Source organism: Chelonia mydas, chromosome 1, assembly GCF_015237465.2.
Source record: "Chelonia mydas isolate rCheMyd1 chromosome 1, rCheMyd1.pri.v2, whole genome shotgun sequence".
NCBI lineage: Eukaryota > Metazoa > Chordata > Testudines > Cheloniidae > Chelonia > Chelonia mydas.
Window position 1 is genome coordinate 222,600,932 of NC_057849.1, and position 27,864 is coordinate 222,628,795.

At 43.4% G+C, this 27,864-nt stretch overlaps 1 protein-coding gene across 3 annotated transcripts in view; it reads right to left on the reverse strand.

Moving 5' to 3' along the window:
* The window catches only part of ETV6 (ETS variant transcription factor 6), a 165,045-nt gene that overhangs the window by 20,609 nt on the left and 116,572 nt on the right, over nt 1-27,864 (reverse strand). For all 3 annotated transcript variants that reach the window (XM_007056938.4, XM_037914208.2, XM_037914216.2), the window contains 3 exons: nt 16,958-17,122; nt 13,090-13,224; nt 6,215-6,760 (listed from right to left, as the gene is read on the reverse strand). In XM_007056938.4, coding sequence (XP_007057000.1) covers nt 6,215-6,760; nt 13,090-13,224; nt 16,958-17,122 — 846 coding nt within the window. The remainder of the gene's footprint in view (nt 1-6,214; nt 6,761-13,089; nt 13,225-16,957; nt 17,123-27,864) is intronic.

The following is a 27,864-nucleotide window of genomic DNA, read 5'->3' on the forward strand; positions in this document are numbered from 1 at the left end:
CTTCACAGGGAAACTGACTAGAATAGCTATTCCAGCATAGACTAACCAATTTATTTGAGCATAAGCTTTCGTGAGCTACAGCTCACTTCATCGGATGCATCCGATGCTCAGATAAATTGGTTAGTCTCTAAGGTGCCACAAGTACTCCTTTTCTTTTTGCGAATACAGACTAACACGGCTGTTACTCTGAAACTTATTCCAGCATAATTATCCTGCGATATCTCCCTGCATGGACACTTTATTGCAAAATAACAGCGACTGCTACTTCATTCAGAAAGCAGAGTAATTATTCCAGAATAAAATCACTTTCATTCCAGAACAGTGTCCACACAAGGGAGTTATTCTGGAATAGTTATGTCAGTTGGTCTTCCCCATGTAGACAAGTCATTACTGAAAGGGGAACTGAAAAGCTTTACATCTGCTGTGACCTGAGCCCATGATTCTACATTCTTCACGTAGCTGGAGTTGCGTAGCATAGGTCGACTTACCGCGGTAGTGTAGAATAAGCTCTATGAGGCTATGTCCTGTACAGAAAGGGGAATGAGCTCTACTGGTATAAGGCACTTTTGTACCAGTATGACTTGTCCACACTAGGGGTGTTGTACCAGTTAACTAGTTAAGTAAAAAAATCAGCCCCTAATTGACATATTTAGACTGGTACAAAATATGTGTGTAAATGAGGCCTAAGAGAGAAAACAGAGACTTCCTGAACCCAAGTCTTGGCAGGTAAGTTAAAGAAGAACTGATTACCAGCTCTTTTCTTTTTGAAATGTGTTATCTGCAATGTTTAAGCCTACACTGATCTGGGATCTTAATCAGTTTAATTTCTTTTTCTCATTTTTTTAAAATAAGCTTTTCAGTTCATCGTAAAAGTTAAAAAATCAACATTCATGGGTTTACAGCTCAAACCTTAAGCTCAAACTTTCTTAAAAGATATACGGTCAATTGGTGGTTGTTTATTTTTTAAAATTACTGTTTATAAACCCCCTTCGAGGAATATAAAGGGATAGGAAATCAGTTCCTTACTGAACTTCCAGGTGAAATTCATCCTTTTGCAGAGGACTAGCACATGGTTTATGCACATCTTAAGTTCTATTTTGTAGACTTAAGTGGAATATGAGTCGTGCATAACCCATGCGCTGGCCTTCTCCACTAAACTAAATTTCTCCCTCAGCAAGCACACAGGTTGGTTAGTGAAGGTGCCTTCCACCAACTCTGTGAGATAAGCATTATCCTCATTTTACAGATGAGGAAACCGAGGCAGAGATTACAAATCACAGCTGGGAGTAGAACCCACTCTCATGGCTTTGGCAGAGTATAGATCCTGGCAGCTATTATAAAAGAATTACTACACTATTCAGTTGCAGTGATCTAACACACTGCTGTGGTGGAAGACGTGCCTCTCAGCAGCTTACACATAACGCTGCTTGTCCTCAGACTCCTGGAAAGGGAGAAACACACTAGTCAGTCCATGAAACTAAATAGAGGCCAGTTGCTAAGGTACTGCATGCCAATAGTGTATGTCTACACAGCATTTTGGACCAAACGGGAGCAGGTCTCCCTGCCTGGATGGACAAACTTGTGCTAGCAGGGCTCACACTAGTGCTCTAAAAATAACTTTGTAGACAACGCTTTGAAGTTGCAGCTCAGACGCTGAAGCCCACCCCACTCAGAGCTTGAATATCAATACACAGCATGGTTTTAAACTATCTGCACAAATCGATGTACCTCTCTTGCTGTATACGGTCAGGCAGCCTTCCACAGTCCAGAGTTTATCATGAAGTTCCCGTGGTGGCCAAAACTACAGCAAGTTGTTGGGTCCATGATGATGGTCCAAAAACATCTAATTATAAGTTATAAGACTGCTTCCTGATACCCTCGATCACACACCCCCTCTCATAGAAACGATATTTCCTAATTCTCAGTTATACTACAGAGGAGCTGTGGAAAAACTATGGTAAAGGGATGTCATCACCTCCTTCCAAAATTTCAAGCTCAGAGGTAAGGGTGAACTTCATGTGGTGGGGTTTGTGCTATGGATTAATTAACTAACTTTTCTTCCCTGAAGAGCTGCTATAGCAAAAGACAGTCACTCCCCAAAACAACAACACTGGGAGCTCATGGACTGCTCAAAGGTGCTCTGCAGTGACTCAAGGCTCCCCAAAGGGGTTCGGGAGCGGCAATGGACATTTATACAGATAATAGGCACATCCACATGAACCATGAGGGATGTTTCAGGGTATAAGCCAACCTCTAATTGACCCTGTGGGCCAATTATTACACAATTTATATTGCAAGGTTTCTTGCATCTTCCTCTTAAGTATCTGATTCTAGCCACACATAGACCACCGGTCTAGTCCAGTATGGCCATTCTTATGTTCATCTGCACCAGCCAGTTGAGCAGGCCCTGGGCAGATGCAGAGAGTGCATGCTGTGCACTAATTTAGTAGGTACTAGGGGTAAAATCTTGGTGTTGATGTTAATAACACAAGTCCCATTGACTTCAAGAGTGCCAGGATTTTACCCTGCAGTAGCCCATGCTCCCATCATAGACATTGTGTCTCCCATAGGCACAACAACAAATAACTGTGTGTAGTTTCAGCAACAAATAACTGTGTGTAGGTTTTTCCTTTTTAGGGGAAGAGGGGGTGTTAAATTTTAAGTGAGGAGGGTTTAGGGCGAAATTCTGCTCTGATTCCCACCTTTTGCAATCTCACAGTAATGGGAGGGTGTAAGCCAGGATAGAATTTGGCCTCTGATATTTTAAAATTTAAATGTTTCTATTTTAGGGATGACTTTTTTTTAGAGAGGTCTCTATTTTAACAGACTCATTTGCAGACTCCCAGCCGCCACTTGTGGGCACAGAGCATGCTCACACCTGCACAGACATTTTTTCTGCACTAGCACCATCACACAGGGGTAATGGATTCTTCCACCTGTGCATACAGGGACACAATGATCACCTGCAAAATCCATTTCTCCAGGCAAAAATGCCATGTTTGCCTAGACAGTCACCATGGGTCAACTCTACCCCTTCTGATTCTGTTTGCCCTTTTTTCATGTTATGCAGTGAAAAGGCCCTTATCTATTTGTGAACAGTTGAGAAGACTCTCCTTTGTTCACTAACTTATTCACAACACTAAGGATTTAGGATGGCTTTCTGGAGTGTTTTTAGTTCTTCTGTGTTGCTTTCGGGAGTATATACTGGGAAGGCATTGTGGCCTAGTGGATAAGGCACTGCATTGGGACCCATGGTTCTATTCCCAGCTCTGCTACTAAGCCTGCTGGGTGGCCTTGGGTAAGTCACTCCACCTTTCTTTGCCTCAGTTTCCTCATCTGTAGAAAGGTGCTCAGATACTATGGTGATGAGTGTAGTAAAAAAAACTATATAGAATCAAATAGATATCAACCTCCTCTGTAAAGTGCTTTGCAATCTAGTGAAGAAGAGTGCCATATAAAAGTTAGGTGATATTATTATTATAATTCTGAAGGTTCTTTTGTTAAGTCAAAGCAGCATATCTCTCAAAATACCAAGCATCTAACCTGACACTAGTAGTATTACGAAGAGAGGGAAACTCAAACCGTTAAGGGGTTAATCTTGACGTAAGGGGTTAATCGTGACATAGAAACAGATTGCGTTCAAAATTAAAAGACTTTATATCAAGTACTCCAGACAGATAGAAGGAGCACATTATTACGAGAACATTTTCCTGCTTAGGGGCCCAGTGATGCTCTCATTAAAATTAATAGTGAAATTTACTTCCTTTGACTTCCATAGGCATAACCTCAGGCCATTTGTGCTTTTGCACTGAGTAGTATCTGACTGTGGTGAACAGGAATTCAGAAGTACCCACTGTAAAGAGTTTGTGAGTCCTGCAGTGGCCCTCACTGTGTTTCAGAAACTATCCAAACTCTGCCAGAGCATCACAGTAGATACATAGCTAGGCCTTGCATGTTGTATATAATCATAAACATGGTTATTTGGACCTCATTGTACCCAGGTAGTTCCTTTATTGGGTAAAGAGCAAAATACACAACACCAGTGCTGACGATTGTTGCAATGCCCAACATGCTTTCTTTTGGAGATATCACACCCATCACAGAGCCTATATGAGACCGGAGTTGGCTGACTGTAGTATGGGGAATTTTGTTTTATTTTAAAACATTACAGACTTTTCTAAAGTTTTACTGTATCTTATTTTAGAACTTAAAAACTATTTTAGAGAATGCACAGTATTTAAACAAACAAACCCAAACCAAACCTTAAGATTTCCCTCACCCCATTGCACAGCCTAAAGTCTCCAGGAAGGTAGAGTGCTAAGATAATGTCCCCAGCAGAGTGCCTGCTCTGACATTACACCAAGTAATGTACACCAAGTCAACTTGCTACAGGCCATATGTGAGACCCAATATATGATGACACCCAAAAGAAGACATATAAGAAAGTCATTCAGGCAGGAAACTTAAAATACGGTGGGATTCATTCCAGTAATGTAAATGACTCTACAACTTCTCTTTCAACAGGGTGAGAGTCTACCGTCTGCGTTATGTACTAGATTAGATTATCATAATGGCACCTTTTGACCTTAAAATTAAATGATTCCTTGTTTCTGAGGTAAATAATTATTAACAATAAAAGTGAAGAGGCCCCCAGATCTGTTGCAAGGAACTTTAGGACTGAGTGAGGCCTTAAAATGAGGGACAACTTGGAGGTCTGAGACCAAATACAAGCCTGTGCCCCTGACTGGGCCTAGACATTGCAAATCTGACATTTATTTTCTGAAGTAAGTTTTGTTAGCATAAATGTGTGGAATGTCCTCTTCACTTGGTTATTTGGGGCATTCAGCATATATTTCTAAAGCGGCTGGATTTCCCCCCACCCGATCTATTTACAGTTCTCTTTTATGCACAAAAAACATTTTCTGTAACCTCAGTTTCCTGATTCAGCAGATGTGATGTCAATTATTTACGATAACAAAAGTGAGACAATGCCTGAGGTTTGTGTGGGATGGAGGTAAATTTGAATCTGTAAAAAGGGACAGTGCTAGTAATGAGGTACAGCAGAGAGGCCTACAAAGTAGCTCTCTCTGAGGAGAGCCAGAGTGACCACCTCTCAAGATTGGGCCTGATCCTACAACATGCTCAGCACTCCCTAGATGATGCAGAGTGCCTCCAATTCCCACTCAAATCACCTTCCAGAAGTTCTTCAGTATTTTGCAGGATCAAACCCCATTGTGAGTGGGACAATCCTGACCATCTCTTCTATGGTCCACAAGCAATATTCCTTAAAAATTTTGCCCATGAAAGTGGTAGCCTTCCCAAGAGGCTCCGAGGAAAGAGCTGGATGTCTAGTGGAGTACTGTATTGGAGGGGAATGATAGGGGGTGGTTCTGTATATACTAGCTTAATCTATTGCATTGATTATTGGTTTTATTGCCAGGTAAGTAAATCTGGGTTAAGCGTCACAGAGGCTGCTGATTGTTCCTTTTGGTCAGATAATAGAGCCGTGCCAATTGTAGAATTTGGAGATGAACGTTCTTCCCTTACCCACCTCCCCCATAGTGAAGGCATTACGTCAGTAATTATGAGCCATTCTGAGGTTTTTTATTGGTCAGTAAATGTCTGGCAAAAGGAGTCAAGGGTCTGAGACAAAACCAAAGGCTCAAAAAGTGCTGTCCAGTCATTGATTGACTTGTGGAAACTGCGGAATGGGTCATTAACATTATCATAAAACCTTCTATTTCAGACATTCTAACTTTGCTGCACTGCTGATGGGGCTTTCCTCTCCCTGCGCCAATTTAGAACATTTGTTTCTCACCATTCAGAGGCCCATTAACTACTCCATTAGGGCAAGCTCTATTTCAAAGAGTTTAATCTTAAAACTAATTGGGAGTGAGCAGAGCTGGGGACTGGGAGGCATGACTCCAGCACTCTAATCCTAGCTCTGCCACTGATTACTTGCTATTTGATCTTGAGCAAGTGACTCTGCACCTCTGCTTACCTACCTGTGTAACTGGTTTCAGTAATACTTACCAGCCTCTGCAATGGAAGTTGTGAAGCTTACAAGCTGCCTGTATCCTTCTGTAATATTATAAAAGCCCAAAGGAAGCTCAGAAGGTTCTTCCTAATGATATTACATGGTTCATTAGATTAGTGTGTGGCAGATGCTGAATGAAGACCATGGGCTTGTACATGACTGGAGAATATTACTTACCTGCTATCCTTCCAATTGGCATTGCATGCTCCTCAGGAGGGGAGACAGACACCATGATGTGGTTCATGTATGCTAACTCTTCCCGGTGGGACAAATTGATAGGCTTTACCTCCCTGTGTAGCCCATCCTCAGACAACCGTGATGGTTTGAATTCTACAGAGTGCCTGGGGTTTAGTATCAAAGGGTGCATGATGGGGCTGGGCATCAGCTGGATGACCCTGGTGTTCTCTTGGCGGGGGCTGGAAGGCTTCTGAAGTACTTCAGGAGGAGGCGGGCAGTGGTTGTTCTCTATAGGAGACACTGAGAGAGGGTAGGGCTCTTGATGGTTGTTCTCTTGGTGATGCCTTGTCCCTGGGACTCTATCAGCTGGGGAGAGGCGGCGGATAGTGTTGTCCAATGGGGACTTCAGCGACCGCTGCTCAGGGTCTGGTGACGGCCGGTGATTGGTGGTGATAGGCGATCTAGAACGATGCAACAGTTCAATGGTGGGGGGGTTGTGATGGACTGTTTCTGCTGATGGTCTTGAAGGTCTCTGGACAAAGTTGTCTAGGGAGAAAAGATGAAAACCATAGATCATGATGAACGTGACAGAACCACAGGACCTAACTCAAGACTCAATGGCTTTCTGGAAAATATGCTCTAACACAAGTTACTGGGCTCAATACAGGGGTAACAGAGTGAAATTTAATGGCCTGTGATATACAGGAGGTCATACTAGATGGACTACACCTCTGTGAATCTACAAACTCACTGACATATTTTAACATAGTCTTCATTATACCTGAGAGGGAGGGAGTGTTGTCTATGAGAGTAGGAAATTACTGGTTAGGACATCTCTGTTCTATTACCAACTCTCCAAAGAGTTTCCTGTGTGACCTTGGACAAGTGGTCTGTATTCCCAGAACCTCAGTCCCATCACCTTTGAAAAGAATTACAATTATTGTTTGAAAAGCATTTTAAGATCCCTTGATGAAAGGTGCTAAAAAATACACGTTATTATTCATTTCCCTTTGTGCTACCTTCAAAACTGAACATAAATTTGTCCTAAGCCAACATAACCTGGCTTTCCTACAATAATTTAATAGTGTGAGCGTCAAAGCCACGTAGGTGGGAAGCACTCTGTTAAGAGTAGGAAATCAGAGAGGGTGACAAGAGAAACTTCATACATGGCAGCTTAATGGGGAACGTGTCTTTGTTAGACCTAACAGCTTCGTTGCTGTGCATATGTTACAAAGACCTGGATGCATGTTTTGACTTTCCTGTTGCTCTGCCTGCAGATCCTGTAACTGAAAATTGAAGACCAGAGCCAGCAGCAGAGTGGCTCAAGACATGGGACGAGTACTGGATACATTAGTCAGAGAGTTGTAGAAATCAGAGATGGGGGGAAAAAAACCCGGTTAGATCACCTGGTGAATATCACAGCCTAACACTTCACTGGCAGGAAGTTTTGCCTGATGGCCTAAATTTCACCCCATCACCACTGATAAACCCTCTAGAAGTGTCTTCACCAAGATTTTTCTCTTGTTCGATCATTCCAGATGAAAACCTTTTAGAGTGTCTGATAGTGGAAAAAACAGTATGGACTTTTTGGGTGGGCCTTTTGACATTAGCAATGTCCCTTTAAATTAAGGAGAGCTCAGAAAGCATGGATTTAGAATACCATCTGCAAAGGTTGTTAACATCCACAAACCAAAACATTTGCTTCAATTAATAGAAAATAAACTGATTTTGGCTGATTAAGGCCATAGTTTTCTGAGTAGAAAGCTACTAACAGAGAGCAAACAAAGTGGGTGAGGTAATATCTTTTACTGGACCAGCTTCTGTTGGTGAGCTTTCAAGCTTACACAGCTTGTCTCTCTCAGCAACAGAAGTTGGTCCAGTAAAAGATATTACCTCACCCACCTTGTCTCTCTAATATCCTGGGACCAACAGGGCTACAACTGCCCTGCATACAACAGAGAGCAAAGGCTAACAGGTTTTTATCTAGAAAAACAAAGCTCAAATTTCAGCCCTGTTTGCCAATAGCCTCAGGTGATAAGAGCAGGAAACTGTTAGGCACATGTCAACAATCAAAACAGGTAAATGTGACTGTCTTATTTGTTCACTCATTCACTCTGCTCCTTTACGAAGGCTTGTTCTCCTTGCTCTCTCCTGTCAAGGGAGCACTGCCCTTTGAAGCCCCTATTTAGGCAGAAAGGAATCTATGGGGTCCTTGCCTACCCTGGAAACCACACAAGCTGCAGTAGAGGAATCAGCACCGACCCATGCAAAAGCCTAAACATAGTATTGCTGGGAAGATGCAATTCCAGTCAGCACTGGCTCAGTGACCTTCAACTGACTCCTCTTCCCCCCGAAATGGGCACCTACATGATTTGCCAGCAGCCACCAGTTTCCTTGTGAAGGCCTAGGAGGAAGCTATGCCTGCCTGGAGTTTAGTTATGATTCACACACCTGAGGTCATAAACAAGAAAAATGTATTTGTGTAGCTAGTTAGGTTAGTAACAACGAAATGACAGGAGGAAATGAAACTTACAGATCTAGGCTATGCTCTGGATGAAAAACAAAGTTTAATAATGGGGCTTCAAAATGGGTTTAAAGTATATTGTGGCCAAAGATGGCTTTGAGTTTGGCCAATTGATATGGAAAGGACCACATTGCTCAAACATTGCTCAAAAACCACAGCCTGGTCTATGACCCTGCCTAGTGACTGCAGTTTAAACTGTGCTTAAGGAAGAATGTTCAGTGAGCATAGATGGGACCTAACATTCATTAACCACAACCCAAGGAAACCCCATTTGATTACAACTGCTTCCCCCATACCTGCCCCATGTCATATACAGTGACTTGTTTTCTACGGGCTGCCCAGTTAAACCGCCACATATTCATTCAAAAGCATTATGCTCATTCTTGGCCTATATGAGCAAAGATGCTTGAGAAATGAGAGAGTAACTAGGGACATTGCATGGAGTTTATTCTGATGTCTAGTAGCAGTGCCGTGCTTCTGTATGGGAACTGAGTCTGAATATTGAGCTGGAGCGGGACTGAACTCAGCCCATGAGCAGGAAGGAATGCCTTACGCTGCTGTCTACTGAAATCTCTGGTGGAAACATTATGCAACATTGACGGGCTCCAGAGAGGGGTACCTTCATCCCTCTCCTTCGCCAGGGGACAGGATGCTACAATAAGGATCCTTCAGTGAAGAGCAATGGATCTCAGAGGACTCCCTCTCAACTCCTCTGTCAAACCTAGCAGGACCAGAAAAGGGATCACTTGGAATTAAATTCCCTTCTTCATCCTCTTAATTTGGAAACTGATACAGTTAAAACACACTGATGGTCAGCTTCGGATGTCCTTACTGAATAAGGTACTTTACTTTGCGAGCACATCCACTGTAATGAATGAAACCAAATGGGGTAAGGTGCTTCTCACTGTGTGTAAGAGAATCAGAATCTGGCCCTAATAAATTAAACATCCCTTTGCATGCACTGCACCAGCTTGTGCCAGAAAGAACACGTGAACACATCAGTCTGTGTTGGAATGCACCCTCAGACCATCCTTTCCATGTAGCTTTTTAAAAGTGAACCGAATGCTGTGGAGAGTTGCTGGCCCAGCCGTTCCTGTAGAGATGGGTGGGTGGAAAGTTGCTGGACTGACAGTCCTGGTGACAGAACAAGTGCAGGCAGCAACAGTGCAAGCTTCCTCCACGGCCTCCCAAGTCATTCAATGCTGATTCAGAGGGACCACTAGAGATGAGGGGCTAATTCAGTCCCCATGGCTCATTCGGCCCTTAGCATCTCCACAAAAGACTGCCAAAAGGGGTTTCCAAACCAATGCCGGGTGTGGTGGCATGTTTTAAAGAGATATGAACACTTGCACATCGGGAGCGGAACAAACTGGGAACTGACCATTAAACTCACTTTGCATAGGCTGTGAAGAGCCATGAGGCTGTAGCACCTCTTGGCCACTAATGATTTTGGTTGGATTGGTTTCAAAACAGATGTTAAAATGATGGTGATCCTTACAAGCAACTTCAGACTCACGTGGACAGTTAAATAGAGAGAGGGAGATTGCAGAGGGAAAGAGAATGAGAGAGACCTCATCAGGGAGGGATACAAAAATCAATTTGATATCTGCAAAACTAGCCTTAAAAAAAATCAAGTTTGAGGAAGGTAACATGCCAAGGACCCTACTGGCCCCTCTCCATTGGTCATTGTGAGTTAAGCTGGCGTGAAAACCCAATAGAGAACACAGCACAATAGAAAAAGAGAGTACATGCAGGAAGGCAGCAAAGTGTTACATTTAGCTGGGCAAGTTCCTCACGCAGCGACATGAGACAAAGAAGAGGGCATAGCAAGAGAGTCAAAGTATGCTCATTATCTGCCTGTGAATGCTTGGCATAAAGAGCTTCTCTCACTGCCCAGAGTATGTGTCTGGGAGTCCATAATTAAAAGAAAATGCTCTTCCATTTGTATCAAAATAAAAATAATAAAATGAAGCTAATTGTAGTGGTTGGGAATGAGTATGAAGAAAGGAACCAGTGTCACAGCACTGAGTGCTCTAAGGACCAAGTAAAATAGGGCTACAAATTGCCTTAAGAGAGAGGACTTAAAGGAAGCAATCAGATTTGGTTAGCAAGTGATGCAAGTGAACGCCTAGTCAAACAACACTGTGAAATCTTCTGTAGCTCAGGATTGAAACCAGGTGCTCACTAGCTCAGGATCGTCATTCTGATCTACCATTCCCTTCTTTGGCTAGTTGGGATGTTTAGGCAGCTGTAAGGGCTATTAGTGTTTCCATTAGAACCTGGCTGATACTGGACACATAAAGATGGTTAGTTTCCTTGTAGATGCTGAGGCACTTTGGGTCTTATTCCTGCTTCCATAGAAGTCAATGGGAGTTGGTCCTTACGGTTAATGGGACTTATGTACAGTGATCAAGTGGAAAAGTGATCCCATTGATGACAGAGTTGTGTGCAGTAAAGGACACTTGGTGTGGGAACCATTCTACCAGATTGTTAAATCTATAGCCTTTAAATCTTTGGATAGGCTTTAAATCATAACTATACTCTTCTTATACCTGTGCCTTAGCTACCCCAGCCTAAGAGATTTTGCCCAAAGGAACTGAGTGCTAAAGTACAAAATGTTCAAACCCACACACATTTCACAAAGGGTTCACCTGGCCCATTCCCAGTTTTCCATTAAAAAAACAACAAACACTTGTGTGTGAATACAGGGCTCATGAAAGTGAGAGATTAATAACAGCCTCTGCCTAAAGCCAGGTATACTGGGCAGGAACTTTGTAAATTTCCTACATTCAGCTCTGCCAGTGCAACCTACTCCTGACTTGCATCACATTCTTGTTATTCTAGTCCTGACATTCTCATACAGCTTTGCCAATGCCCCTCAGCCCTGCGCTACAGTGCCTCCTGTTATATCAGTCCTGGGCTCCCCACAGAGCTCTGCCAATGCCTCTTAATCCTGTCCTGCATCCTACCTCATCTGAATGTTGCCAAATTGTGCACTTCTAGGATAAGCGGGGACTAGGGTGAAATCCAAACTGTTTTTTATTTCTGATTAAGGATGGGAGATAGAGAGAACGGCTAGTTAAAAATTTTCTGTCAAAACTTTTTTGGGATGGAAAATTGGGTTTTCAACTAAACACAAATTGTCCTGGAAAGTGTTTTCTTCCAAAAAAATATTTTTTGTCAGAAAAACAAAACCCCCAAATCTGAAAAATATCATAAAAAAATCCAAATATTTTCTGACCAGCTCTAATAAAGAGGAAAAGTGCCCAATATCTGCCATGCCATAAAAGCAAATCCATTCAAAAAAGCGCCACTTGTTTTGCATCGTGGGGAGATATCTGCAAACAGACTGGTGAATTTGTCTATATTGCGTCCAGATTTTATCTCAATAGTAAAACAAACTAAATTTAAGCAACAGTTCTACAAATGTGTCTTTCACCTCCTCAACTATATATGTGTCTGTCTTATCTACCTAGTGTTGATCACAGTGACAATGTGTCGAAATTTCAATTCAATCTCAGAAGTTTGGATTTTCCAATAAAAGAAAGATATCAGTGCTTATGGCAGGCCTCTGATCCTGCCACTATCTAACATCTAATGGTCAGGATAGTTATTTATTTGTTAATTTATAAAATGTGCTTAATTACAAAACACATGGCGCAGGTGTAATATTTGAAAGAGAAACACACACACACACACACACGCATAGATATGTTGGTAATTATTTTGTTTCTTCTTTATATATGTATATATATATAAAAAGAAGAACAGCCTTTCCCTGAAAACAAAATAATTACCAATCTTACAATTAAGGCAAAAGTTGAGCAAAAAAATGGGCCTAGCACCCTGCCATACATGTCAAATGTCTCTAGATACACCAGAGGAAGTGAATTCCAAAGTCAAAGTCTCCAGTCCCCAATTTACAGCCAGCCGATCACAAGTGCAGTAAGAGTACATAAGGTGGGAAGGGAGTTTTCTTTCCGAGAAAACTAGGACCTGGGAGAGGAAAGATCTGTGCAACAGAGTGGGTTCTATATATAAGCTCCAGAAAAGTTATCCCCACTTAGTATATTTTTAAGCAGGCTTTGAAGCAGGACAAAATTGTGGAAAATAAATGGAGATTTACACAAGCAAAAGGCTGAAATATTCTAAAGCACTAAGAATTTGCAACCAAATGGCTTGGTGGATCAGCTGAACATTCTAACAACTAAAGGACTGTTCCACTTCTGAAGGGAGAGAGATTGTTTTAAAATGAAATTTGTATTGGTTTAGAGTAAGAAAAAACCTTCTGACAGCCTCATCCAAACTGCTGACACAATGACACCTCCAGTAATAAAGGAAACATTATTACCTTCATCGTGGTTCTGGTGTAATATGACCTCTGGCTGAGCATGGATAGAGTTCCCAGGGTGGAAGAAAGGTGAAAATAGCATGCGAGCTTTCCTTTGCTTCAGGATATGCTGAAGGAGTTCATACAGCACGTCACCTGAAAGACAAACAGGCGGCTAAAGGAAATGAAAAGTTACAGACTCTTGGAGAAGACTCATTTAGCCATTGGATGCACGAATTCAAAGCTCGTGGGTGCCATTTTCAGATCCAAAAGTGCCTGCAAGAAGAACCTGCATCTTTTTCACTCCTAAGTAAGACTCCTTCTTGGCAGTCCAAAAGTAGTACACGTCACGCAGAGGCAACAGTAGTGAAAAGTAGGGGGAGCAATATAAACCTCAGTCCAGTTGCACTAAATAGTCTGGTAGATAGATTTTGTACTTCCACATCACCTCCCATCTGAGGACCTCAAAACACTTTACAAACATTAGTTAATTAAGTCTCACACCTCCTCTTATTATTGTCCCAGTTTGGCAGCTGGGCCAACAAGGGCATAGAATATTTAAGTCACCCAGCCAAAGCTTATATAGCAGGTCCATGGTCGAACGATGATAAGCACCCAGAGCTCCTGGCTCTGAGCCTTCTGCTTTAACCATTATTCAACACTTCCTCCCTTAAGTTTTACTGTATAATGAGGTTTTATCCTGGAGAAGATATACATTCCATTAAAAAGTCATCACCAGTATGTGTGCTGTGGCAGTGATGTTCCTGTGCCATTATGACATTCTATGGAAATCTAATGGAATGTTGATCAGTTCTCCCCACGGTAAATTTAGCAGGTCAGTCAGGTCGAGATCCGTGAAGGTAGTGAGGCACCTAACTCCCGCTGTCTCGTGGCTGTCAATCCAGGCTCACCCAGAGCTACCTCCCTCAGGGCTAGCACTCATTTATTAGCAGTGCTTCAGCAGTCTTTTCCCATTCCAACAGCACGGCATGGGAATAACTTCCAGCACTGCTAGAGTTCGCAGGTAACAATATGGTGGCCTTAAAGGAACACATATTACAGTTGCCAGAAGACTGATTGTTTATGTGGTGATTAATTTACTGTGAGAATATTTCACCTTTCAGTGACCCTCCCGCCTCCAACTGTACATAAGTACATCTGGGCAACAGTGCAGGTACATTTTGGCTTTTATAGCTGGCGACGATGAAGCAGTTAAGTAGAAAGAGTTAACGAAAACCCAAAATGCAGGTGACTCTAAGTGCCCCAGGGTGTGTGTGATTAATCTTAATAATACCACATGCAGCCCTTTGCCTATCTCCTGCCCTCACATGCCGGAGTGAACAATATTCAACAATGGTACTTTGCCTGAAATATTAACTAATTTTCATAGGTGCTTTAACTGTCTTAGTTAAAGTAGCATTTAGGAGACCTTGCATTTTCTATTACTGTTATTTTTCTTATTTCTATAACACCTGTAAATCTATTTCATATTCAGCACTTGCCACGGTAAACCTCCAAGGTTCAACCTGTCGGTCAAAGATACTAAACCTTTTTTGTTTATTTCCTAGCTATTTCAGCCTAAGTCATCCTCATTTCCATAGTCTGACTTTTTGCTCTATTTCTCTGTCTTGGCTGCCTTCACTATGTCAGGGGTGACTCTGGGGCACTTTTAATGTCTGTGATGCCTGAAAAATTAATTAAAAATGAAGCCTCAAGAATCCTGTCACCTTATCCATATTTAATACATAATGAGAGACCAGAGGGGGATTTTATCACATAATTTGTATTTTACAAAGCAAGACAGAGACACACACTTAAATTGTGCTGGATCACTCCAGAAAAATACAGTGGTCATCCTTAAAAACTGCCCACCTTTGCCTTAGGCCTAGTCCACACACAGCTTTTGGACCAATATAAGGATTTCATGAGGGATGTGATTTCCTACAAAACAGTACAAGACCTTGTGTGGATATATTGGTTATACTGGTATAATGGTTTATATCCTGGTATAGCTATTCCCATTAGGGAAGGGGAATAGGTTATATTGGTATAAGCACATTTATACTGCTATAACTGTATCTACACAATGGGTTATAATGGTATAACTGTTTTGGTTAAAAAAAAAAAAGCACACCCCTCACTGAAATGCCCCTACCAGTATAGTTAAAGGGGTGCAACTTTTGAGTGTTGCAAGCCCTTAGCTAACTAAATAACATTTGGGCAGAAATGGCATTATTCATTTCCCTATACTTCAAATACAGGAATATGTGGGAAACACTTCAAATACTGAGATGATGTTATTTAGTAATCTATAGTCATCCAAAAGTTTTAAGGGTGACCTCTGTGCTTGTTATTGCTGTATATGGCATAGATTTAGCAGGCCTGAATGGAATGTTTTCTCAAAAGTTTGTCAACAGCTACCATAAAAAAATGAGAATAACATTTTAAATTGAGTTCACAGATCAGTAGTCTGTAAAATCATGCCTCACATTCAGCAAGGTAGGAGCTCCATTCACAGTGAGGAAATGAATTCGAGAGCCCAGGATTCTCCTCTGTGAATGCTCAGTCTCCAGCCCACAGATGCTTAAATCCAGCTGACGTCAAGTGCAGTAACAGTACATGCAGGGAGAAGAGAGGTGTCTCTCCTAGACAGCTAGTGCTGGGGAGTTGCATGCAGCACAGTGGGTGCTACATACAAAACACCAGAAAAGTTGTCCTGTCCCAAGTTATTTATTTATTTATTTCTTAAACAGTCAATGGGACTTAAGCACGTGTTCAAGCGCTTTGCTGAATCGGGGCCTAGATGAAAAAAAGATGGGCCAGATCCTGTATGAGGATGCTATTACAGGGAGGTGCCTTCGGGGTGTCACAAGGTTAACGTCTTTCAGAACTACTTCACATTTTGATTGGTTAGTGCGACACCATCTGTATTCCTGTGTCTTTACATTGGAAGTCTGATAACAGCTATTTTCCAGGCACTCACTTCAAGCTGTATGATCATCTCTGGTAGCTGATTGAATTACAAGCCTTTTTATTTAGCAGGGGTACCCTGTATGGTCATAAAAAGAAAGCTAACAACTTTTATTTAGAACCATTCATTCAAATGTAGTTAAACAACCCTGGCACAGGAGAGGAAGGAGGTTCAGTGGGATTATAATGCTGGAGGCAACAGACTGCAGGGAATATAAATACAGGCAGGTGACACACACATGTTACTAAATCTTCTGAGTGAGTACATGACTAAATTATTTGGCAACAGGCGGATTGATCCACACACCTGCCTGTGCTTTGCCGGGGGCTGGACTCCAACGTTTGAGAGAATATGGGCAGGGTAATGGGAAGCCCACGGGGGCTGTAAAAGAGAGGAAAGGTCCCCAAGGATGAGTTTTGCTGGAGCTTTTAGCAGCACAATCAGCCGAGTCAACCACCGTGATGCAGAATGCTAATGCAGGCTTCTTAAGAGGCTGGAGCAGTTGATTAACTCCCTACTGTAGTTGGGTCTATGAAATGAGAAGTCTTTAAACGACAGAGCTGGATGTTCTAAACTGCGGCCAGGCAGTCTTTCTCTGGGTTTTGCAAAGGGTTTTAACTAGAGATGGGCCAGGCACTCTCAGTTTGGATTGGGATCTAAACCCTCTCAAAGTTCAAGGGCGTTTGGATCACTCTCTCCCTCACCCTTTCTTATTTTACTGGATGTTTCACTCTTCCCCCGGCCTAGTCTGCATGGCTGTCCTTGTCTTTCCCTTCCCACCCTAACAACTATGGCTGTCTTTTCTTGTCTCTGCAGCCCACCTTTCATGGCTCTCTTCCTCCCTCCTTCCCTTCCCAGAGTCTGTCTCTGCTTCCGTCTCTTTCCAGCTCCATCCTTCCTGGTGTAGATAAACCTCACCTGAATGAGGAGACCTGTATCGAAAGTCTTCTTTGGTCAGGAGCAGGAGTGCTTTGCCATTCATCTCAAAAGTGTTGCTGTCAATCGGCCTCAGGGAAAACTCCTTCTCTGCCCACTTGAGCCACTGGGCCACATCATCCCTGCTCCAGTAAACTGGCTGCAAGCCTGTGGGAGATAGAAACACTGTGGTCATGTTAAGAAACTGGAACAAAGGGCAAGCAGTTCTGGGAAAGGACTCGTGAATCACTAACTGCATTTGGATGCAAAGCCTGAGATTGGTCTGGGGGAGCAATACAAAGTTACATCCATGCCCCAATACCTTACTGTGAATCAGCATGTGTGAATCAGCATGTGTCTGCCTCTAAACAAGACACAAGACCACAGCTTTCAACTGGCTGGATAGAGATTGAGCTCATCTACATACAGTTATGTTGGTTCATGTGTGTGTGTGATTTTTAAGAATATAATTATACTGGAACAACCCCTAGTTTAGATACACTATAGTTTAGTCCCCTTCCTACATAGAAATAAACTACACTGAAGAGCTCAAAAGCTTGTCTCTCTCACCAACATAAGTTGGTTCAATAAATGATATTACCTCACCCACCTTGTCTCTCTAATATCCTGGGACCAACCTGGCTACAAAAACACTGCATACTATACTACTATAAGCACATTTGTACTGATATAACTGTGCCCTTACAAGCAGGGTTGTGTCACTTTAAATATAATACAACTTTTGTGCATAGACAGGCTTAATTTTGGTCTTGGTGCCTGATCTTACTACCAGTGAAGTCAAAGAGAGTTTGGCCATTGATTTTATTGGACTCAGGATGAGACCTGGGATAGGTGAGATTAAAATATCAGTCTTACATACAATTTTAAAATGGCTTCCTTCCCATGGAGAAAAAACAGCTTAATTTTCAAGCAGCTGCTTATACCTAGATAGATAGGCAGGCAGATTATCTCATCCACTGGGAGATAAAAGCTTCCTTTCCTTTTCCCCTTATGAGATGACTCATTGTTTGGCTTGTTATAATGCGTTATGTAGAAAGGAAAGCTTCACACTGTGCATAGAAACAAAATTTGCCATATCTGATCAGATCTTTGGTACATAGCCCCTGGCAGTGGTTAAAATCTTATGCTTCAGAGCAAGATGAACCACCCTTCCTTATATTGCACCTGGCTGATTGTATGCTGCTGCATATGGGAAGACGTTTCCTTCCTGACACACTATTCTATGAGACTGATTACCCCAGTCTTTGCAAGCATAACTACAAATCTCCTAGTTGGTTACTTTTAAAAAAATGATATGCAGCCCTTTTGCCAGGGTTAAAAAAAAAGTCACGAGTAGTGAAATCTGTTCTGCTGGTATGAAAGATTCAGATTTCCAAAGCAGCTACTAGGAAAGCCCGGGCATCAAGTTACATACAGAACTGAATCTGAGTCAGGAGGGGAATTGAGGGCAAGCTTCTGGAGCTTCAGATGAGCATGTAGTTGACTCCTGCAAGGAGTGAAATACCGCTGATCGAACACAGCAGTATGCACAGCAGAAAGACACCATATCAAATTGTTCTTCATTTGTAATGTACCCCTTAGCTGGCACAATGAGCCACTTACAAAATGAAGAATCACATCAAATTGTCTCTGCAAGAGGACCTAAACGCTCCACCCCTCCCCCAGTGTAGTCATTGGTTAGGGTAGGGTCACTGAGGTGGGTGTTTTCTGTAGCTCCACCCTTTGGAGAAGGTCTATGCAAAGAGAGGGGCAGCATGGTCTAAAAATGCTGAGACTCAGGCTCATCTTCCTCTCTGGGAGAAGGAATTCCACAGCCGAAGGTCCTCCCAGGGGAAACAATCTGTTTCCATACCCCAAGAGTTTAACCCTGACCACTGCCAGCTGCCGCACCCGTGTCAATTGTAGCTCTTGTGGTTGAATGCAGAGGATGACAGGAGAGCGAGGGATAGCTCAGCAGTTTGAGCATTGGCCTGCTAAACCCAGGGTTGTGAGTTCAATCCTTGAGGGGGCCATTTAGGGATCTGGGGCAAAACTTGGGGATTGGTCCTGCTTTGAGCAGGGGGTTGGACTAGATGACCTCCTGAGGTCTCTTCCAACCCTGAGATTCTATGGTGAGGTGGGGTCTAATACCACACAGATCTAGGACTTTAAAAAAGAGGAGAAAGACCTTGAAACACCCCCGAGTGACTTTCCCTGCCTTCTGCACAAATACAGATGGTAACAAACACACCAAAGAATATCCCCCAACATTTATAAACTATGTAATGTTTCTTTGCATTTTCCGTCAGCCTCTCCCACAGAGCAACCATTTCCTCATTTATTAAACACCTGTTTCTTTTTCCAGCCAACATGCCTCCCCTCCTCTCCCTCTTTCATTCATAGTTTAATAGACTCTAAGACCAGAAGGGACCTCAGTGACCATCTAATCTGACCCCCTTCGCTTGCATCTCATCTTTGATTCACTTAAACAATGGTGATTGGATTGAATGACTCTTGTATGTGGATGTAGTGCTTTCTCAAAAATGCTTTCTATGTACACAGCCACGTCATTAGGGAATGCTGCATTCCAAAACATTTCCTAGTTTAGTCCTCAAAGTTTCAGTCTTTAAATCCTTCTTTCCCCAAGAAAGGTTAAAGCTGTATCCTCCTGCAGGAGGAGACCTGTTAGGTATGTGTCCTAGAGGAACTAGATTGTACTCTCTAGAGCAGTGTTTTTCAATCTATGGTCCACAAACCCCTGGGAGGTCTACAGACTGTGTCTAAGGGGTGCATGAAAGGTTGCCATTACCATAGAACTATGGTTTTCCACCTGTGGTCCGTGGACCCCTGGGGGGGCCGCAGACTGTGTCTAAGATTCCAAAGGGGTCCGCACGTCCATTTGAAAATTTTGAGGGGTCTGCAAATGAAAAAAGGTTGAAAACCACTGCTCTAGAGCACGGAATCTGGGTTTTATTGTAAGGAAAACACCAAGTGTGTCTATGGAGCTATATAGTAAACTCTAATGATAAATAAACTCTGCTCCCCAACAACCTTTCTTTTTCAACAAAAATTAATTCAGACTCATGGAAGTAAGGGAGAGCCAGCAAGGCTAAGGCCAAGCACAGTGATGGCACAGGCTGTAGGGGCTTCCTACATGCAATTCTGTCAGCGCATCTCTCTTGAACTGCAACCCTGCTATTCTAGTCTTTCTGCCTTGACCACCAGCTCTGCCTATGCACCTCAAACCTGGGCAATGACACTCCTTTCACTTCCAGTGCTGCCTTCTCCCAGTGCCCTCCTGCAAGGCTCCTGAGGCCTGACATGGAACACTCCCTGCTGTTTTACTTCTGGACCCTCACTCAGCTCTGTCACTGCACCTCACTCCTGACCTGGAAGAGTTCTACACTTCTTCTGAACAGAGGCTTCCAGTGGTGCCAGTTAGTGTGGTGGTTTTGGAGTGTGGAAAATGAGAATATCAAGCTCATTTTAATTTGTGTCTTATTCTGTCATTTGAACCAGTCTCTCCAGTGGTGATAGGCTAGTAGCGTAACTTTCTACATGTCTAAAGCCTACTTCAGTGATTATCTCTGGGTAGCTAATCGGTGCAATTTAATTACAGACAAATAGAAGCAGCTATCTGCATTTTGATCTTTATTCATCATTGGAATTTTGGTAACATGGAAACATCCAACTAGAGTTTTGATTAGAAATCTTAAAGATGAAGCAAGACACCAAACTTCTCAACTGCATTTCACCTTCTGCTAAAAGGTTGTGGCTTTTGTAAAAAAATACAAGATCCTCGCCATTTTATGGCACACCAGTATGATAATCTCATATGATCAACACATTTTATAGTTTACAGTGCATTCCTTTACAGAGTATACCACAAACAATAAAAGTAATTATCTTTCCAGGCTCGGATCCCAAAAACTGGTATGTGAGTGTTTTCTGTTTGACCTGGTCTATACTATTAAGTATTACCGTGTCTGAACACACTTGTATTAGGTGAGTCAGTGATGAACACAGTTCACTGCTCTGGATAGACCAGAACAAACCATGTTCAGCATCATCTTGGCAACTGTTGTTTGGACACAGTAACATTTCATAGCGTATGCCTCTGTTCAGTCTACTCCTAGATCTGACACTGAATCACTTTGACTTTCTAATTCAACTTCCCCATTGGTAAAATGAGGTAATACTATTTACCTCCTACCCATGGGGGTGTTATGAGAATTAGTATCTCTCTGTAGTGTTTTGAGCATATAAAGTGCTATCAAAGACAACAAAACAGGTTAACCACTTCTCCTTCTTGATATTCTCCTCTCTTCTCATCCCTCCCTCACTTTCCTGTGGAACGATTTGCTTCAGAGCACTCTGTTCACTGCATGACAGTACCTTTGCAGTGCTGAATCAATTCACTCCAGAGAGGCTTTTTGTGGAGGCGCAGATACAGCAATGTGAGTAAGCGTGAGGCAGGCTAACGTCACTGAAAGAGTTGCTGACACCTCATGGAAAGCTCCATTCAGAAACAATGCTGCCCTGTAGAGTATCACATATTTTCTTTTCCTCTTTTTTTCTTTTCTTATTAAAACGGATCTTTTCATGAAAAGAAAGGTATCAAAGGGAGGACTGTACAGCTCAAGGGGGTTTTAAGGCAGAGAGGAAACCTAACTATATAGACCTGCGGATACTTCATGAATACATTTGTCATACATTCTCCGTAAAAGAAAATGAACCCTGCTTATGCTGTGTTCTATATTTTTGCCATTTCTTTTCCCATTGATCTTTATTGCCAGGGACACTGTGCAAGAAAACAGACTCTTTCTATATCCCCCTTACCCTCTATTCATAATAAAGGGTGCTTACTGCATCATATGAAAGTAACAAAAGCATTTACTCAACAAAAAACAGTGAGGATGATCAGACCTGTGCTACAAAACGAGGGCTAAATTCTGCCTAATCCAATAACCCTGAGATCAGTTAATCATTGACCTTACTGGGCATTGGGCCAAGCCCGTTGGGCAGCATCTTTCTCCTTAAAAATTCCCAGTTAAACCAGTGAGATTAGGGAGGCGGTAGTGGTGGCTAGGGCACTGGCATGGGACTCTGGAGACCTGGGTTATAGTCCCAGCTCTGCTGAGTGACTTTGGGGTAGTCACTTCACTACTTTGTGCCTCAGTTTCTCTAGCTGTAAAAAATAGGGATAATGATGCTGCCCTCCTTTGTAACAAGTTTGAGATCCATGGATAAAAGTGCTCTACAAGAGCTAGATGTTGTTGTTATTATTCCATGTGAATAAAGATGGCAGAATCTGGCTCTGAGAGACTCACATTCTCTAGCTAGCCTGTCTTTCGTCAGCTCTTGAGCATTAGCTTCAATAGAATAAAATTATTTATAGTGCTTCTTACAGTCTTGAAGCACCCCATATGCATTAAACAGGGAGAAAAACATACACTCGCCTTTCTGGCACTGCAGGCTGGATCTTGGTATTTTAATAGATTATCTACTCTTGTTGCTTATTCTTCACCTGAAGTCCTGCTTCTAACATTTGTTACATTAAGTGGGATAAAAATGATGAGGCTGATCCACTCTCATGTTCCAGGGCACAACCTGGTAACCACCTGGAGTTAGGAAGAAACCCACTCCCAGCTCCTCGATATGGTAGTATTGCCAAAACAGGTGCAACAAAGAGGAACTGCTGGGGTGGTTTACACCTTCCTCTGGCATAAGCAGCAGGGAAAAATAATCACTCACACATACACACTTCAGCATTAACTGGTTTTAAGTGCCCTACTTCCCAAGTTTTCTGTGAGACAACTGCAGGTCCCTAAAGAAGTGTTTGCTTTGGGCATTAAAACAACTCTGAGCTGCATAGGCACTCCACAATAACACATATATTCATAGATTTTAAGGCCTAAAAGGACCATTATGATCATCTACTCTTCCCTCCTGTATTATAGAAGCCAAAGAATTTCATCCCGTAATTCCTGAATAAGACCATAACTTCTGGGTGAATGAGGGCACATTTTTATGAAAGATATCCAATCTTGACCCTGGCAACACTAACGTTCAGTATCTCCCTTTTCCCGTAAGAGGAAAGGACATGTGTGTTTCATATATGTACTGTATGCAGTAAATCACGTATTTTAGATGTATGTTACAGATGAGTAGGATGCGTAGTATACAGTATGAAAAAGGCCTTTTTCACATTAGTTCCAATATGAGTCAATAGATGAGGTCAGAAGTTCAATATATAAATCATACCCTACTTACACAGCATTCGCAAGTACATTACATATATTTTTGTTCCATTTAGGCTGGGAGATTCCATCCTAATGCCTGACTTACCTTATAGGCAAAAAGAAGAGGGGGGGGGAGAAAGAGGGCGCGCGGGAAAGAAAAGACTCCCTGTTCATTCATCCTTTCCAGAGAGCAGATGGAATTGTTTTCACTCCCACACTGCAAAGTACTTATCACAGCTGGGAAAACAGCAAAGGGACCAGCACATGCAAATCAGCAGCTTGGTTTTGTACACCCAGGGACCCAAGCATCATCACTCTGGCAGCGTCAGGCAGGGAAGCCCTGACTACAGAACAATACACAATTCACCAGTGGGAAAACTGCACTAGAAATGTACACAAAAAGCAAACGTATGCTAGCAACCGATGCGTTCTGAACTGAAGTAGAGGTTGGCTTTGTGCTGTTAATAAACTGCGATGTGCTGTATTACTCACATAACATAGCACACCGCCCATGGCAGAAAGAGGTGTGTTTGATGCTGGGTGGGGCCAAGAGAGTGGGTTTCTATGCCCACCACTGTTAAGGTACTGTGGTGTGCACGGGCAAACATAGGCTTCAGAGCCGGAAAGACTGGGGTCTAGTTCAGGCTCTGCCACTGATTTAATGTGTGGTCGTGGGAAGTCACTTCACCTTTCTGTCTCAGTTTCCTCATGCAAAGGGCTCTGATGAGGATTTATTAGTGCTCTGAATACAGAGTCATAAAATATAAGGCCAGAAGGGACTACCAGATCATTTAGTCTGACTTCCTGTATGTCACAGACCACCCGCACACTAAACCTAACAACCAACATTAGACCAAACTATTCCAACCTGCAGGAGACGAGACTGTTCTGTGCCACAGGCAGAGAAGGTGTGCCAATGCCAGAGGCCCGTGCAATGAACGGCAGGGAAACGACTAGATGAGATATACCCAGTGACCAACACCCACATGCTGCAGAGGAAGGCATAAAACCAGGTCACTGCCAATCTGACCTGGGGGAAAATTCCTTCCCAGTCCATGTATGGCGATTGGTTAGACCCAGAGGCGGCTTAGGGTTTTGTGGGGGTCTGGGCCAGAATTAGTGGGGGCCCCTCCCCACCCCTTCTGCCTGCAGTCCCCTCCTGCCCCTCCAGGGGGCTCCTGCCAGGGAAATGGGGTTGGAGCTCCAGGGCTTGCCCCCCCCACTCCGCCCTTCCTGCCAGGGAGCAGAGTCAGGGTGCGGGGGCTTCCCCCATTCCACAGCAGGAGTGCCGGGCAGGCATTGCAGGGCAAGGCCCTGTGCCCTGACCCTGCTACCCGGCAGGAGTACCGGGCAGACAGGCACAGTGGGTCAGGGTATGGGGGCGCGCCCATTTTTCCAGGGGCCCCCAATTGGCTGGGGCCCCTGGGCACAGGCCTGTTGACCCAGTGGCTAATCCACCACTGGTTAGACCCTGACCATGTGAGCAAGAACAAGCCAACCAAGCACCTGGGAGAGAGAATGCTAGGTGCCACCTCAGAGCCCTGGCCCACCCTGCCCAGTGACCCATCTCCAGCCGTGGCTATCCCGGAGGCTTCAGAGGAAGGAGATCAAAAAATAAAATAAAATGTTATAAAAACGTTAAGTATGACTACTGCTACCGTTCCCTTACTATTACCCCTCTTTCTCGCCAGCTTACCAGTGCTCAGAGGAACGATGCAGGCCCAGGGCTCGGCTCTTGAATTAGAGAGCACAAACCACACAGAGCTGTTCCATAGAGATGGCTGGGGAAATGTGTGCTAAGTAGCATGAAGCTAATTGTGTTGAAGGGGTTTTATCACAAATTGAATCACAAATCGAGCGCCAGTGTGAGGAATCCCTCCCTCCTGAGACTGGAACTGAACCCTCTCCATTCAAAACAACAGCTCAGCCATTCTTATTACTAATGCTTTCCCAGTAGATGTTAGCACTGATGGTCAGCAGGAGGAGGCCAGCAGGCACTTAAGACAGGGTGTTGCAGGGATGGTAAAAGCAGGATGGTTAAGGATTCCTATCTTCATAGGGAATTTCTCCTATTCCCAATATGTGGGCATGAAGGGGGTCTGGTGACAGACACAGACAGATGGCTTTGTGGCATGCTCACCTACCTGGAGACAAGCAGGCGGCACTGCATGTGAGCTGGGACAGCTGGTGTGATGCCGACTGGGAGGGGGTGTGTGATGCAGCCCTGTAATGGGGATTTGCCTACTTTCTGTTGGCCCATGTACTGTGGCAAGTGCCGCAAGGGGGCTAGAGGGCTGTGAATGGTGACTCCTAAACTGCCTGCTCTTGACAAGTGTCACCTGGACTGTAACCATAACAGGGCCAGAGCTGCTGCTACTGCGGCTGGCAGGGATTGTCCCCTCCCCTAATGGAAAGCTGGTCCTGCAAGTGGGGGCTCAGAGACACCAACTATTAGGCAGGGGTAGCATGTTAATGAGTACATCAGAAAAAGCCTCAGGCCGAAGCGTGCATTGGCCAACTTCAGCTCAGGCTGACTACGCCCCAAAGAGGATCAATTGGGGGCTGAGCATTGATTGGTGGAGGGGAAATTGACTGAGAGGTGTGTCTTGTGGGGGAGAGCAAATAGGATGGGGGAGGAACTTTACTGGGAAAGAAGGAACTGGATGGGGAGTAGAGGAGTTCTAGCGTGAGGAGTGAGGGGACTAGCACGCCTTACCCAAACAAGCCTTGCATGTCATAAAAAAATGTTGTAAAACTGGCTATAATTATAATATCAAGATGTAGAAGTTCTCCACAGTCCTGGCAGAAATCTAGCAGCTGTAGAATAACAGCGAAGGCCAACCACCTGAAATTCACAGACCTTTTGCAATGGGAGATGGGACTAAAGTAAAGAGCGGAGGGCAACTGAATTCCTTTCACCACTGAACACAAGTACAGGGTGTGCTTTGTGCACACAGTCTACTTGTGAGCCCTGTGTACACCATGCATGCTGCATTTTTCTATATAAGTGCTAGAGAAATTAATGAGAGGTAGAATTCTGCAGATCACACAGGTAATACCAGCTTTAACTTCTGCCCAAGGGCTTACTCTGCTCCCTATGACAAGCTCTTAATTTCTCACTAAGGGTATTGACTGTGTGGAGACCCTGCAAACTCTAGACACCCTGGTCTATAGGGCTACCCTGTCATATAATAAAATAATAATAAATAGATCAAATTGTTTTTCTAATGCAGCTTATGGCGAGTCTGAGAAACGTATTGATTGGCAAATGCTCGAGTAGAATGATGAGGCTCTGAGCTCTGGTACAGGGAAATAAATCTTTCCTACTCCCCACACCCAGTGCCAAATGCAGCTTCCTGGAAGCAGCTACGGCCCTTTCTGGAACTGAAGTGAAAATCCCATGTTCCATCACCTCTCCTGACCTGCTGACATGACACATGGTTTGCATTTGCTGATCAAATGCGCAAGCAGGACTCTAAATTAGCTTGTCAGCCTGAGATAGCTTACTGATTAATGAGAGCAGATGAAGTCACTAATAAAAAAAACCCTTGAAATGTGGTGGGGAAGAAGAAGGGAGGAGAGAGAAGCCAAATGGTCCAAAATTATACAAGGGAAAAGTTCCTCTCTTTCCATAGCGGAGCTTTTCTTCACAGATGTAGGTTAGCAGCTGAGGAAACCCACCTAAAAAAATACTGCAGAACTGCATACTACTCTTCTAAATAAACTACCAGAGTAATTGCCCCAAAATAATGCAAGCCGAATCTTGAAGTCCTTACTCAGGGCTGGATTCCAATATCACTTATGACAGTGAGTGTAAATCTGGAGTAACTTATTGTAGTGAATGGTGTTACACCCTTATAACTGACATCAGTGTTTGGCCCACACTTTTTATTCCTTCAATTTACTTCATTGGGAGTTTGCCTAAGTCAGGACTGAGTAAAACCAGAGTAAAAAGTGCACCTGAGGACTTAGCCCTGCAGTAGCTGTGCTACCATTGTAAGCTGCAGGATTTTGGATCATTCTTGTAGAACACTATAGCACCCTGAGAAAGCATGGAAATTATTTAATTACAGCAATGTTTTTATCTTCAGTTATCTTTATTTAACACTCACTGTGTGTTTGTGAAGATAGTGACACCCACCCACAGTGCATATTTGTCATGTATGGATTTATCTCTATCTTGTCTCTAAATTGCATGTGTCTGTAAGTTTTACCTTAGCACAAAACTTTCATCATCACCACCACCACCATCATCATGCACTGTGACATACCAATGTCTTATGTACTTAAGTGGCCATGCCAGATGTTCAGGATTCTGCCTGGGGTAATTACCAATTGGAGGAGCTGGCAGTCACAGCAGTAAGTGAAAGGACCTAGTAACATTCTAGGAACGCATTAAAGAGGCCTTGTCAAACAATTTTTAAAAGTCCTTTTTATCCCCTCCAGCTCCCTTTTCTCCCCGGTGCACTGTTTGCAAAGCCCTTTTAGGCCGTGTCTACACTGCCACTTATGTTGGCAAAACTTATGTCGCACATGGGTGTGAAAAAACATGCCCTCCGAGCAACGTAAGTTTCGCCAGCATAAGTGGGACTGTGCACAGTGCTATGTCGGCAGGAGAGCTTCTCCCATTGGCACAGAGCGGCTACACAAGAGACCTTGCAGCGGCCC